General features: G+C 46.7%; 1 protein-coding gene across 18 annotated transcripts in view; it reads right to left on the bottom strand.

The window, feature by feature from the left end:
* Window positions 1–14,803, bottom strand: part of ZNF536 (zinc finger protein 536) — a 449,324-nt gene that overhangs the window by 149,399 nt on the left and 285,122 nt on the right. For 16 of the 18 annotated variants that reach the window (XM_061387872.1, XM_061387868.1, XM_061387861.1 and 13 more), the window contains 2 exons: window positions 11,160–11,213; window positions 1,556–3,124 (listed from right to left, as the gene is read on the bottom strand). In XM_061387872.1, the coding sequence (XP_061243856.1) occupies window positions 1,556–3,124; window positions 11,160–11,213 (1,623 nt within the window). The remainder of the gene's footprint in view (window positions 1–1,555; window positions 3,125–11,159; window positions 11,214–14,803) is intronic. The other 2 variants (XM_061387873.1, XM_061387876.1) reach the window with 1 other exon arrangement.

The raw sequence follows: 14,803 nt of genomic DNA, 5'->3' as shown, positions 1-14,803 counted from the left end.
ACAAACTTAAAACAACAATAATAACAAAAAAAAAAAAAAAAGACAAACATCGCTCCCCTGGAAGAAAAGAAAAAAAAAAAAATTGGACTGACATGAAACCCTTTTCTCCTTCCTTTAAATATTGTTTTTAACAGCTTCAAAAGTAATGAATTGTATGTGACTAAAAATAGATCTGGGGGTGCTGGTTAATGGGGCCTTATGAATCATTCAGCATAAAGAACTGTCAATATTTTTTTGAGCTGTCAGAAATCCATTTAGTGATTTTTGACAATTCAAAAAATATTTCTGACTGCTTGATCCAGTTCTTAGTGAATTAGGGAAGGAGAGAGAAAAAGAAATATATCAATTTAAATTATGAACTGAATCCAGCTTGCTGAATCCCGCTCTGTGCTAAAAGGAATGTCAGGATTCAGAAGTTAAATAGGATCTTTGCTCCCTCCCTCCCTTCCTTTTTCCCTTCCTTGCTTCCTCCCTCTTGTCCTTCTTTCCTTGCTCCCTCCCTCCCTTCCTACTTTCTTTCTGTTTTTGAACAAGTAATGTCACAGAAATGCATTCGTGGGCTACGGATGGGACGATACCATGGTCATTTGTCTCTAGTGGGGAAATTTGGGGCTGGAAATAACACACTGAGCTTCAGTTTGGAGAAAGACTTTCAAATAAGAATATCTGGGTGCCAAGAGAATGACTTTGATCCTCCCTGCCCACACCGACATTCATTTGATGCAGTTCTAGGCTTCAAATCTAGCATTACTTTTTAAGATCTGGAATTACTTTGGAGTAAACATATTCTTTAAGGAAGTAAAGAATTGCCAATTTGCTAACAAGATCAGGCAGGCATAAATCCAAGACAGACAGGATCACAACACTGCTAACCAGGGACTTCATAATGTACACTTCTTGTTAGAACAACAGACAGACGGGTGAAGAGACAGACAGACAGAAGGCAATAATAGAAGGCCAAAGTCACAGTAACTGCCATTTGATATGTCTGAAGATGAATCACAAATACCCCACAACCATCTCCCTATTTGGAGAGCGGGTCACTTTATTTCTACATTGTGGTTAGTGTGATATGATTTTAGTATCCTCTAAGTCATTATAAAGAAAAGTTTCAGAAAGCAGATTTGGCTTAGCAAAGCAGTAAGGAATTGTCTTTAGGCATCTTATGCGTAAGTTGAAAAGACTGAAAAGTTTGCAAGTTCCCAGGTCTCTTTTTCTTTTTGTTTTTTAAGTTTTTCCTGTCCCCCTCAAGTTATGGATTAAAAAACAGAGGAGTAGTTCATGCGGTGAGACCCCGCCCCCTTCTCCACGCCTTCAGTACAGGCATTTCCGATCACAATAATGCAAATTGAAACACCAAAGTACGAGGCCCAACACTTTCTAAATGAATTTGACTCTCATGATTGTCTGCATTGCGTATACCGCATAGTTGGGGGTATTTTATGTGTAGTTCAGAATCTGCTCATGGATAAATTTACCCCATTTAAAAAAAATACACAAATCAGCACTGATGTTTTTGGGAAATGAACTAAAGGAAGAGGATTCTAAAACTTACCACACAAGTCTGGCCTCTTGATACATCCAGAATTTGCTGTGCTATTTGCAAGTCCGTTAAAGGCTGCTAAGCCATCAGAGCTATAGGCCCTGAGGACCGACAGCACGTTCATCGGCTTCTCCAGGCCCTGGGGCCCCCGCTCCGGCTTGGGCAGGCCCGCCGTGGGGTCCTGGGCTGGAAGAAGGCCCGGGCTCTGCCACTGCTTCTCCGACGCCTGGGGCAGAGGGGAGACCAGTCCCTGGACAGGCTGTGGGGCGCCCGTGGGCAGCAGGCCATCCCCGCTGTCGCAGCCCCCGTCCTTGCTCAGGGCAGGCGGCTTGCTCATCACCTCCGGCTCTGTGTCAATATCCTCTTCCTCGTTGTTTTCTCCCTTGGAGGAGTCCATGTCCTCCGAGGAGGCGATGTCCGAGAGGTCATCAGTAGTGTTCTTATTTGTGGTTTCGGGGATCAGGATCGGGGCGTCATCTTCGGAGTGGGCCTTCCCGTCGGGCTCCCTGTTGGGGCAGGAGCTGGCGGCCCCCGAGCCCAGCAGGCCTGGGTAAACACTGAACTGCTTGTAGAAGTCTGATGGGAAGCTACAGAACGAGGGGTCCACGTGGCTGGGCCATGGGCCGCCCTTCTGCTCCCCCAGGGTCTCTTTGACCTGTCCTTGGGCCATCTTCTCGGAAGCCGAGTCTAGAGGTCCCATCATGGTGGAAAGCGCCATCTCTTTGTTTGATTGTACCGAGGGCAGCAAGGCCGCTTTACTGGCCTCCCGGGCTTGGTCTTTGCAATTGACTGTCACCCCGATAGTGTTATCTTTGCGTTTCGCTTTGCCCAGGTGGTTGGCCTGGAGATGAAGGGCCATCAGCTCCATAGAGGACGTTGTGAAAGCACAAAACAAGCAGCCGTGCCACGCAATGCTGTCTTGCACAGTCACCGAGGAGCCCGGGAGGGAGGCAGCGTCCGGCCGCACGGACAAGTCCAGGGGCTCGTACTGAGACTTCTCAGACTTCCTGGGGGCCACCTTGCCGCCCACCTTCTCCTCGCCACCGTCCGCCCCATGGACCTTCATGGAAGGAGGGTCAGAGAGGGCTTTGTCCTTCAAGTCCTTCTCCTTCTTCAGGGAGCTTAGGACAAAGCTGTCCATGAACGCCTGCAAGGACCCTTGGAAATTCACACCGTTGTTCACGATACTTTGATAAGCTCTCCCGATTTCGGAGAAGTGGGTGCTTTTGGAAGGAAGGTCAGTGCCTTTCAGGGTGTCTGAAGGAGCCTCAGAAGACATGCCACTGGCCTGTCCTGTGTGATCTCCGGATGAGAGCACTCCTGACGTCCACTGCTGAGACGCAGGGCCACCTCTGAAGTCGATTCCGGGGAGACCCTTGAAGGCGCCCCGCAGGATGTCTGGCCTGATAAACAGAGCGGCTTTGTTGGACAGCTCGTCCCTGTGGTCTTGGCTCGGGGGCTGCCCAGACAGTGGCCCAGCTCCGTTCTGCCGCTCCCGGTGGTGCCGTTCGAGGTGGTATTTTAAGGAAGCTGACTGGGTACCGGCATAATCACAGTGGGGACATTTGTAGGGTTTCTCACCTGCAAGATTTTGGTATAAGGAGAAAAAAAAAAGTGTTAATTTCATTTTGGTGTGCTGAACAAGGCTAGAAGGATCAACATTTGTTCTTGGAAACAAAGCAGCTCAAACTAATAATTAGTTAGAGAACAACTGTTTTTTAATAGAAGAATAATTCGTACTCTTAAGCTTTTTTAATGATTTTGTACCATTTGGGACTATTCAGGAATGACATACTATCTACACACAATTAGCTATCTTTTTCTTTATCTAACATGTGAAAACGGCTGTAGATTTAAAAGCTATGATTATGAAAATTAAGCATAATAATTTCAACCACAGTGATCATTAAAAGTAGAAGTTTAAAAAGACAAAGTATGTAACAAATGGGTGGTTGCAATATTTTGTGTATACAATAGCTCTAAAATTTGTTTAAATTATACACATGGAAACCATTTTTAAACCTAAAAATTTTATGGCACTGTTACGCAAGACTGAAATGAATGATTTAAGTCTTGCTCTGCAGTAAATCATGGATATAATTAGCAAATGGCATACTGCACAAGTAATTTATCATTATTTGGAGGGCACCATTCCAGACGGGCTCAGATATCTGCAGACCTACTTCATTGTTTCTAAATAAAGAACTATAAATACCGATTCTATAAAATATTAATACCATTACAGTGCATTATGATTGCAGCATGTAAAGACATATAGTTAAGATAAAAAGCAGTCAATAAAACTTAAAAGAAAATGAGTAATAAAAAGGCACAAAATATATTTAGTTTCTGTATTTGAAATTAACATTATCTACTGGTCTTTGTAGTGCCTTAAATTTGTACTAATGGCAAACCTAATGCTCCGGTAGTAAAATGTGTAATTTACCTATAATAAGCGCTTTCTAGAGAATAAAAATAGCTTTAAAGACGGTTTTAAAACATATAAGATCATTTTCATGAATTAAATATTTATTTAAATCCAACACACAACTTCTATTGTTCTTTCCACTATGGAAAAAAATACCATGACATACAACCGAGACCTGCTTGCATTGTAGGAGAGGAAAAGAGAGGAGGGCAAACAAATGTGAATTTAAATATATTCTAAGAATTGGTACACAGTCCAGGGTCTTCTCTGGACCTTGGAATCAAAAAGCTCTCTGGAAGGAATGGGACTGTCCGAGTTCCTTGTTTACAACAGCACTCTGTCAATAATCACAATTATTTCTCCAAGGAAACTCAGACATTCCCCACCACTTCCTCTGTTCTGTTGTAAAACAGTGATCTAAAGCAACAGCAAGTCAAGGGTGAATGGTGTATTCTGGAGACGTTTGACCATGTCTAGTCTCAGACGATGCCAGATTCGCAGTCTCCAGGCACAGGGTATTTTGGGGTAATATACTTATTAGGGGCGGGGGAGGATGCATGGATTTTGTAAATAAGAGGACCACCAGCCCGAGTTCTGATAGAGGACTCCATGTCACCTCCAGACTGTGTGCTCTAGCCTTGGAGAAGCTGTACCTGCCTCATCAAACGGTGGCTGTGTACTTCTCTTTCCCACCTACGTGCAGCTGAAGGTTCCCCGGGACACATCAGAGAGGACCCAGCTGGGACTCTCTTTCTCAAGACCAGTGACATGGATCTACAGGAAGACTCAGTCCCCTCTGATGCAGAGGTACAAATGGCTTAAGGCACCACTTCCCAGTTCTTGAAGTCAATGCCCATGATAGGCTCCAATTCCCTTCAGCCACTGCTGTGTGACATTTCACTGGAGACTAGGGAACTCTCTGCGGGATGGGCATTGTGGATGGGGTACTTCTAGGCTGACACAGAAGTCCAGTGCCAGTTGCCGCAGAGGCAGCCCCTGAAGCTGAGGGGCAGGGGTGGGGGAGGGGACTGTGGGGCTTGTGGCAGGAAAGCCTGATAAAGAACTCGTATCCTGGGCCATGGGTTGGTGTAAGGCCTGGGGGATGGCCCGGCAGTGAGAGCTGGCAAAGGTGCCTGCAGGTACTGGATGAGACTCAGGATGCATTTCAAAAATGCACCTGGAAACGATTAAGCGCATCTGGCAAAGGGTGTGCAGAGCATGCATGGGCATCCATCAGCAGGAGCTGCAGAGGGAGAAAGCAGGGCTTCCCTCCACGCCTGGTGGGGTGGGGCTGCCTTTCCTGGCCAACTGCAAGGATGCTTGGGGGATGTGTGTCGATTTCCAAGGGACACACACTTCAAACACTCACTGGAGCAATGGTTCTCAGACTGTACTGAGAATTAGAACCCCCAAGGGAGTTTAAAACACCTGTCCCGGGACCCAAGGCACAGCAGTTCTGTTTCCCTGGATTCAGGGGAGGGGGGCAGAAGTGGGTGGTTCCGTAGGTGTCCCTGATGATTCTGATGCCAACAGTGTAAATGTTACATTTTGAAAAATCAGAGTGGAACTGCTTGAGGAGCTTTAGAAAGTGCTGATAACTGGTTCCACCTTTACTTCCAGAAGTTCCTGGGGCAGATTGGCCTTTGGGGTTGGCCTGAAGTGGGCAAAAGCCCCCTCACGTGACCCTCTATGGAGCCTGGGTGGAGAACCCCTACAAGGAGCCTCCCTGGGAACTGCCCTTCTAGGTGGATGCTGTGGGACCAAGTGGCAGAGGAGCGAATCTGACCCTCTGGACCCTAGGAGGCGTTTGAAGAGTCTGGGACAGACACAGGATTCTCATCTTGGGACCTTGGCTTCCTTGACCTGTAATGTTGCAAGCTGGAGCACGTGTTCTCTGTGGCATCATGTCAATTCTAAAGGTCGTGTCCAGAGCCAAACCAAGTTTCCTGAATGATGCGAGACAAAAATGTCCATACATGTATGCAACTGCACACCCAGAAACACACAGATTCATTCACACAGTCTCTGATGGAATGAGCAAGTCCCTACCCACCAAGTACTGTACTTGGTGCTGGAGACTAAGTGAAGAACCAAAAAGATAAGAGCCCTGCTCTCACAGGGGAGGAGAGGAGACACAGCAGAGCGATTAGAGTGGGAGGCACACCACACACAGTACACACACACACCACATTCACACACAGACACTGTACACATGCCACACATCACACACACACCACACACAACCCACACATTACACACACCCCCACACATACACACCACACACAGCACACACAACACATTACACACCACACACACCCCACACATTACACACCACACACACACACACCACACATCACACACACACACCACACATCACACACACACACACACACCACACACAACCCACACAACACATTACACACCACGCACACACACACCACACATACCATACATCATGTCACACATACATACCACACACAACCCACACATCACATTACAAACACCACACACACAGACATTGTACAGATACCACACATCACACACACATACCACACACAACCCACACAACATATTACACACCACACACACACACCCCACAGACACTGTACACATACCACACACCACACATACACACACACCACACATCACACATACATACCACACAGCACACACACATACAGATACCACACATACCACACATCACATCACACATACATACCACACACAACCCACACATCACATTACAAACACCACACACACACACAACTCAGCACACACATACACACACACACAGATACCATATACACCCCACATATCACATTACACACACCACACCACACACACACCACACATCACATCACACATACATACCGCACAGCACACACACATACAGATACCACACAATCTCCAACACACACATATCACACACACACCACACACAACCCACACAACATATTACACACCACACACACACCCCACACATACCACACATCACATCACACATACATACCACATAGCACACACACATATAGATACCACACAATCCCCCACACACACATCACACACACACACACACACCACACAACCCACGCATCACATTACAAACACCACACACACATAGCACACATCACACCACACATACCACACACACAACTCAGAACACACACACACAGATACCATATACACCCCACACATCACATCACACACACCACATTACATATACCACACTACACACACCACACATCACACAGACACCACACACATAGCACAAAACCACACACACAGAGACACTACATATATATCACATACACACATTCACACACACACAGACACCATGCACATACCACACACACTCCACACACACATATACACAGAGACAGAATACACACACCACACAACTACACACACACAGACACCACACATATACCGCACATCACATCACACACCACACACACACATACAGATGCCACACAAACCCCCTACACACACACCACACAACTACACACACAGATACTATATATGTATCATACACATGCAACACACACATTCACACACACAGATACCACACACACACCGCACACACACACACATACACAAAGACATCACATACATACCACAAATCACACACACACACACACGTCACACAATGTAGGAGAGGATCTCTTCACTTGACCCACTGCTCTTTTTCCAAGTAGGCTTCGACCTCCACTGTTTCAGGGGAGAAAGACCACAGTTGAGACACAAGGATAGTTCGTTCCTAGTACTTGAGTCTCCAAGGGTCCAGTTCAGTTCAGTTCAGTCGCTCAGTCATGTCCAACTCTTTGTGACCCCATGAATCGCAGCACGCCAGGCCTTCCTGTCCACCACCAACTCCCGGAGTTCACTCAAACTCACGTCCATCGAGTCAGTGATGCCATCCAGCCATCTCATCCTCTGTCGTCCCCTTCTCCTCCTGCCCCTAATCCCTCCCAGCATCAGAGTCTTTTCCAATGAGTCAACTCTTCGCATGAGGTGGCCAAAGTACTGGAGTTTCAGCTTTAGCATCACTCCTTCCAAAGAACACCCAGGACTGACCAGGCCCTGGTAAATTCAGGGCCACTTAATAGAGTCCTCAAGGGCTATTTCGACTGCAGAGGTTCTAGAAAGCCCTCGTGCACTTCCCCTGAGCACATCCTGGAAGAGCCCTCAGCGGTGGGCTTCTCCGTGTGGCTTCACCTCCAAGTTCCTGAGGGGCTTTGTTTAGGTGAATGCCCCCCCACCCAGTCCCCCAGATAAATGCTCCAAAGTGAGTTCCATGGGATAAACCCACAAACTAGATATCTTGCTTCAAAAATGAACACAAACCCAGTTTTACTTTCTTTATAATCCCTAATGTGTAATAACCACTATTGCCCTCTGCCTTGAAGCCTTTCCTTGGCTCTCCTGGGCTTCATCATCACAAAGGGGACAAGGAAATGCTTCTGAGACCACTGCCAGCCCCGGCTGGGTGCGTTTCTGGCCAGCAGACCAGGGTAGGGGGGGGGGTGAGCATATCCCCTGGGGAATCCTGGTCGCGCCAGGGATTTGTTTCTACTGCAAACATCCCAGCTGTTGCCCAGCCTCCCTGAGGGCACATTTTGGTATGCTCGGGAGGCAAACGTCTCACAACAGTGGCCTGGACTGTGTGGGAGAAACCATCAGCACATTCAGCGCTCTGAGGTGCAGTCAAGGTCCACTCTGCAGCTTGCTTGACAGAAAAATGCCGAGTCCCATGCCGGGAGCCACTCCTTAGTCAGCGTCACCCCGTCTGGCCTGCACTAGGCTGGCTTGGACAAAGCCCCAGGCTTCTGCCAAGGGGCGGGTCAGTGGGCCACCCAGCCCTCTTCTACGGGCCGGGCTCTGTGCGAGGCTTGGAAAGGCGTTCTGTGCAGCCCTGTGGCCCAGGCAACCTCAGACCCTGCCAGCAGCTCTGTCCACTTGAATGATTGTCCACTTAGGCCCATAATGAGTCCAAATCTACTCGGGGGATCAGACAACTCGCCCTAGGCCTCCAGGGCAACATGAGCCCTCTGGTCACCTCCATGATGTTTGGATTCAATATCTTTGCATCTGCTTGTTGAAGGAGCCACACACAGATGCTTTCAGAACCCAAAAGATGATATGTGAAAAAGCGAGGTGGGGGCCACCCCTCTCTCCTGGAGGGGAGCTGTCACCCAATGCCATCAGCAGAGAATACTAGGACCTCTGACTGTCTAAGGAATGTCTCACCTCCAGATTTCTACATGCAATATCCCAGTTATTAAATAATGGCATGCACTTAAACACTTTTTCAAGCCAAGGACCCTACTCTGCAGACTGCATCTGGTCTATGAAACTTGTGTCTGGGAAAAGCACGATGAGTGTTGAGCCCTTCACCCACTGAGGAAAGCAGGATAGACAGAGGGGGTGCCTTTCTGTGGGGAAACTTCTCACAATATGTTAAAGGAATAGGATGTAGTCCCAAACAATGCATTGCCAGAAAAGAAAGTTTTGCTAGAAAAGGCATAATAAATTTAAAAATCACCAGTTCATCATTTCATGGACTAGTGAGATTATTGGAACCATCTTACATTAAACCAGCTACCCACTGACACATGGCATAAGATGTATATTCAATTTTGGAATATCATTGATAACATCTCCAAGTCGTTGTATCATAAATTTTAAGAAATATACGACCAGTGGTTTAATTAGTTCACTGTACCTATTTTTACATGGTCATGTCTTTCATCATTCTGAGCCTCACTTTGCACTTGATATTCGAGGAAACTTCACTGTTCTGGGGAGTTATTCTGGAACTGTTCAGAGCAAGTTCCCTATAGCACTTTTCCAAAGATGACAGGGGGATTCATTTTATTCTCTTTGGAAATCCCTTTATCAAGCTTTTAAGAAGGGCTTCGTGTTTCTAACTTTTGTGTGTGTGTGTTAAACCCCAAAAGTGTCTTTGCTTTTAAGTTGGGTAACCGAATATTTTTCCGTATTTGCATCCTCTATTTGATATTTATTTAGTCTTTCTACATATCTTTACTTAGTTAATACCAGGAGAGATAAATATGGTGGTGCCTTTGCAGCGAAGCTTCAGTACATTAATATAAATTGTACACTAATTCCCCCAAAGCATATATATGTTGTAAACCTGAAGACTTTTCACACAGCTGCTTATTGCTAAACAGTGCCTTGTCCAGAAGGGGACAATCTGTGTCTCTAATTGCTGTCACTGAAGCCGAGATTCATTATGTGACTTTCCCATTAAAATGTGAGCATTAATTTGTATAATGAAATATCACCCACTGCAGTGTTCATTAGCCATGCCCTACTGTATACGGCACATTGTTAGCTACCTAGAAACTGTAGTTAATTTCACTAATGGATATTTCCCTACTTAGTGTTTGGTAGGAAATTTATACTGTAACATTACCTCTTAAACTTTTAAGGAAATTTAAATTCAATCAATTATTTTCAACAAAAGTTTGGGATGTCATTAAGGCAAGAAAAGCAAGGATGGGGGACTGTGGAGGAAGAAAATGGGCTTTTAGTTCATCTTAGAGAAACGATGGAATTTTAATTCAAAACAAAAAGAAAAAACGGAATCATGTCCTTTTGGGCAAGCGGGTCTTTTGTTTTTTCATCATTACGCAGGTGGCTGTCCCCCTCGAAGAACAACAAGTCACACTCTCCTTTTAGAAAAGGAAATGGGAAGCGCGCCCATTTTAACCAATCCTTTTTCTTGAACATTTATTCAAAGTGCTTTTATAAATGTTAAAACAGCCTGGTTACCTGGCCTAGACCAGGAAATACAGACGCATCAAAGGTAAGCGCTGTGTGTGCACATCAGGTGTAAGGCGCCTGGCTTAGGTGGCTGAACTTTCATCCCACCCACATCTGCATACCAGTCGGTGCTTAGTTGAAAGGCAATTTCCAGAAAGGCAGTGGGAGTTTATCTTCTCCATGAGGTCAGCATCTACTCCACCCCACCTTCCACGCTGGGACCAGGGCGCCTCCACCAGCCCCTGTGGCCATGCCTCACCACCTCCCTAAGCTCCTTGTGCGAAGGGTAAACGGAGGCAAGCCGGGTCAAGGGGGCCTCAGGCCAGGCTGAGTTAGGGGAGGGGAGGAGCCAGGGTGCATAGTACTTCCCTTTTAAATCGCCGAAAGGCTGCGTCAACACACCTTGTGGGTACAAGTCACCTCCTTTCCTCCCGCTGGTTATGGTGTGGACACACGCTGTCAAAGAAATGTTGCATTAATTCCCTAAAACAAGCCAAAAGTTCACCCAGAACAGTAAAAATAGCAGTACAGCACAGTGGTTAAAAGAATGGGATTCTAAACGAGGCAGGTCTGAATTACGGTCTGTAGTCAATGCTGGGCAACTCCGAGTGGGTAACCTCACGTCTCTGAGGCTCAGCTCCCTCCCTTGCAAGGGGGATGAGGAGGGGAGGAGACGTCGGGGTGGGATGGGAGGGGTGGAACCTGGTCTCCAAGGTGCTGTGAGGATTAAGGGGTGAATAACAATAATCCATGAGCAGTGAGCCCCACTTAGCACAGTGTCTGTTCATAGGAGTGCACAGAAAGTGATGAGGACAGTGACTACCCCTGTCGTCGTTGGATTACCCTCGTTGGCTGAATTTTTCTGCGGCAGTCGGTTGCTGTCATGCTGTGTAGACAGCCTCAGTCATGAAGCAAGAAAACCCCCAGGGTCTGCCTCTCCCCCAGGGGGGGCTCTCGCCCCCTCTCACCCACTTCTCACCCCACCGTTTCCTTCAGACCCATCAGGCAACGGACACTCATGCCTGGTGCCAAGAATGCAGGTGAGACCCAAGGAGGGCACCCTGTGCGTCCCGCCCAGCCAGCACCCAGCCGCCGCATCATGGAGGAAGCACCCAGAAGGCTGGGCAGTGCTGGGCATGCCCCTTAGCCCACCCTGAGATCCCCAGAGAACCACTGCTGGCTTCCCTGTGCAAATCTAGTCCCGTAAAGAGGTTCCCGACTCTGGGCCAGAGCCGCACATGCAGCAAATCAAAACCAGATTAATAAACCACGTGCATACTTTGAGAGGGGACAAAAACTAATGAGATTTATTTTTAATTAGTCTCTGAACTTTAGTGCCTCCAAGTTTTCATGAGTGAGGTTGCTTAGCACATTTCTCTGTACTGGTCATTCCTGAGACAGCAGGCATCACCTTGGACACCCAACACACAGGTGGGCCAACACATGGGGTGTTCTATCCTTCTGGGGCTTGTGGGGAACGCAACCCCTCCAGCCTTTCAGGAACTGATCAGTACCTGCCAATCTCCTGCACAAAACAGACACACTGGACCCCTCAGTGTATCCCCAAGGTGCTCCCTGGAGGAAGGGGAAGTGAGGAAATGGATGGAGTGCTTTTGGAGGCAGCTGTTAATGAAATGACAGGCTGGCCTCAGTCAAGGGCAACCTGGGGGCCTCCCTGCCTCCTGCTACACGGATGACTAAGTGTTTGCTGATGCATCTCTGCAATGGTTACTTTTATGCGTCAACTCGATAGGGCCACAGGTTGCCCAAATGTTTGGTCAAACACTATTCTGGATGTGCCTGTGAGGGTATTCTGGACGAGATTAACATTTGAAGTGTAGACTGAGAAAGAAGATTGCCTTCCCCAGTGTGGGGGCGGGGGTGGGGGGGCGCCTTACCCAATCTGCTGAAGTCTTGAATAGAACAAATCTGAACAGGGAGCTCTCTCTTTGAGCTGGGAGGCTAGTCTTCTCCTGTCTTGGGACTCCATCTCAGACTAGGACTTAAACATCAGCCCTCTTGCTTTCCAGGCCTTTGGATTCAGATGGGAATTTACACCATCCCCTGTCCTGGGCCTCCAGCTGTTGGCTGCAGGTCATGGGGTGTTATATCCTTCTGGGGCTTGTGGGGAATGCAGACCCCTCCAGCCTTTCAGGAACTGATCAGTACCTGCCAATCTCCTGCACAAAACAGACACACTGGACCCTTAATCAGCCTCCATAATCAAGGGAGCCAATTCCTTATAATAAAGATCTCTCTCTTTCTCTCTCTCTCTATATATAATGTATATAGATGTGATTATATACATATATATAGATATGTGTGTATATGCATATTGATGTGTATATTATGTATATAATCAATTGAGCCAATTCTTTATAACAAAGACCTCTCTCTCTATATATATACATATTAGGTATACAGATGTATATATGTGTGTGTATATATATAGATATATATGTATATGTATATTGATGTATGTATGTATATAATCAAGTGAGCCAATTCCTTATAATAAAGACCTCTCTCTTTCTCTGTATATATATATTCAGTTCAGTTCAGTCCCTCAGTCGTGTCTGACTCTTTGCGACCCCATGAATTGCAGCACGCCAGGCCTCCCTGTCCATCACCAACTCCCGGAGTTCACTCAAACTCACGTCCATCAAGTCGGTGATGCCATCCAGCCGTCTCATCTTCTGTCATCCCCTTCTCCCCTGCCCCCAATCCCTCCCAGCATCAGAGTCTTTTCCAATGAGTCAACTCTTCGCATGAGGTGGCCAAAGTACTGGAGTTTCAGCTTTAGCATTATTCCTTCCAAAGAACACCCAGGGCTGATCTCCTTCAGAATGGACTGGTTGGACCTCCTTGCAGTCCAAGGGACTCTCAAGAGTCTATTAGGTATAGGTATATAGACATATATATATACATACATACATATATATAAGGGTTTCCCTTGTGGCTCAGCTGGTAAAGAATCCACCCTCAATGTGGGAGACCTGGGTTCGATCCCTGGGTTAGGAAGATCCCCTGGAAAAGGCAAAGACTACCCATTCCAGTATTCTGGCCTGGAGAATTCCATGGACTGTTTAGTCCATGGGGTCGCAAAGAGTCAGACACGACTGAGCGACTTTCACTTTCAGATATATATAGATAGGTGTGTATATGTATATTGATGTGTATATATGTATATAGGGCTTCTCCAGTGGCTCAGCGGTAAAGACTCTGCCTCCAGTGCAGGAGTCAGAGGAGATGCAGGTTCAATCCCTAGGTCAGGAAGATCTCCTGGAGGAGGGCACAGCAACCCACTCCAGTATTCTTGCCTGGAGAATCCCCATGGACAGAGGAGCCTGGAGGGCTACAGTCCTTAAGAGTAGAAAAGAGTGGACATGACTGAAGCGACATAGCATGCACACTTAGCATGCAAACTTATGTATACTGATGTGTGTATATACATACGTATTTATTGTTGTTCAGTTGCTAAGACATATCTGACTCTTTGCAGTCACATAGACTGCAACATGCCAGGCTTCTCCGTCCTTCATTATGTCCCAGAATTTGTTCAAACTCATGTTCATTGAGTCGCTGATGCCAACCAACCATCTCATCCTCTGTCACCCCCTTCTCCTCCTGCCCTCTCTCTCTCTCTCTCTCTCTCTCTCTCTCTCTATATATATATATATATATATATATATATAAGTGAAAGTGGAGAGTGAAAAAGTTGGCTTAAAGCTCAACATTCAGAAAACGAAGATCATGGCATCCGGTCCCACCACTTCATGGGAAATAGATGGGGAAACAGTGGAAACAGTGTCAGACTTTATTTTTCTGGGCTCCAAAATCACTACAGATGGTGACTGCAGCCATGAAATTAAAAGACGCTTACTCCTTGGAAGGAAAGTTATGGCCAACCTAGATAGCATATTCAAAAGCAGAGACGTTACTTTGCCAACAAAGGTTCATCTAGTCAAGGCTATGGTTTTTCCTGTGGTCGTGTATGGATGTGAGAGTTGGACTGTGAAGAAGGCTGAGCACCAAAGAATTGATGC

The sequence above is a fragment of the Bos javanicus genome, chromosome 18, assembly GCF_032452875.1.
Source record: "Bos javanicus breed banteng chromosome 18, ARS-OSU_banteng_1.0, whole genome shotgun sequence".
Taxonomy (NCBI): Eukaryota; Metazoa; Chordata; class Mammalia; order Artiodactyla; family Bovidae; genus Bos; species Bos javanicus.
Note: the sequence above shows the minus strand (reverse complement) of the source record. Positions and strands in the feature narration are given on the sequence as shown.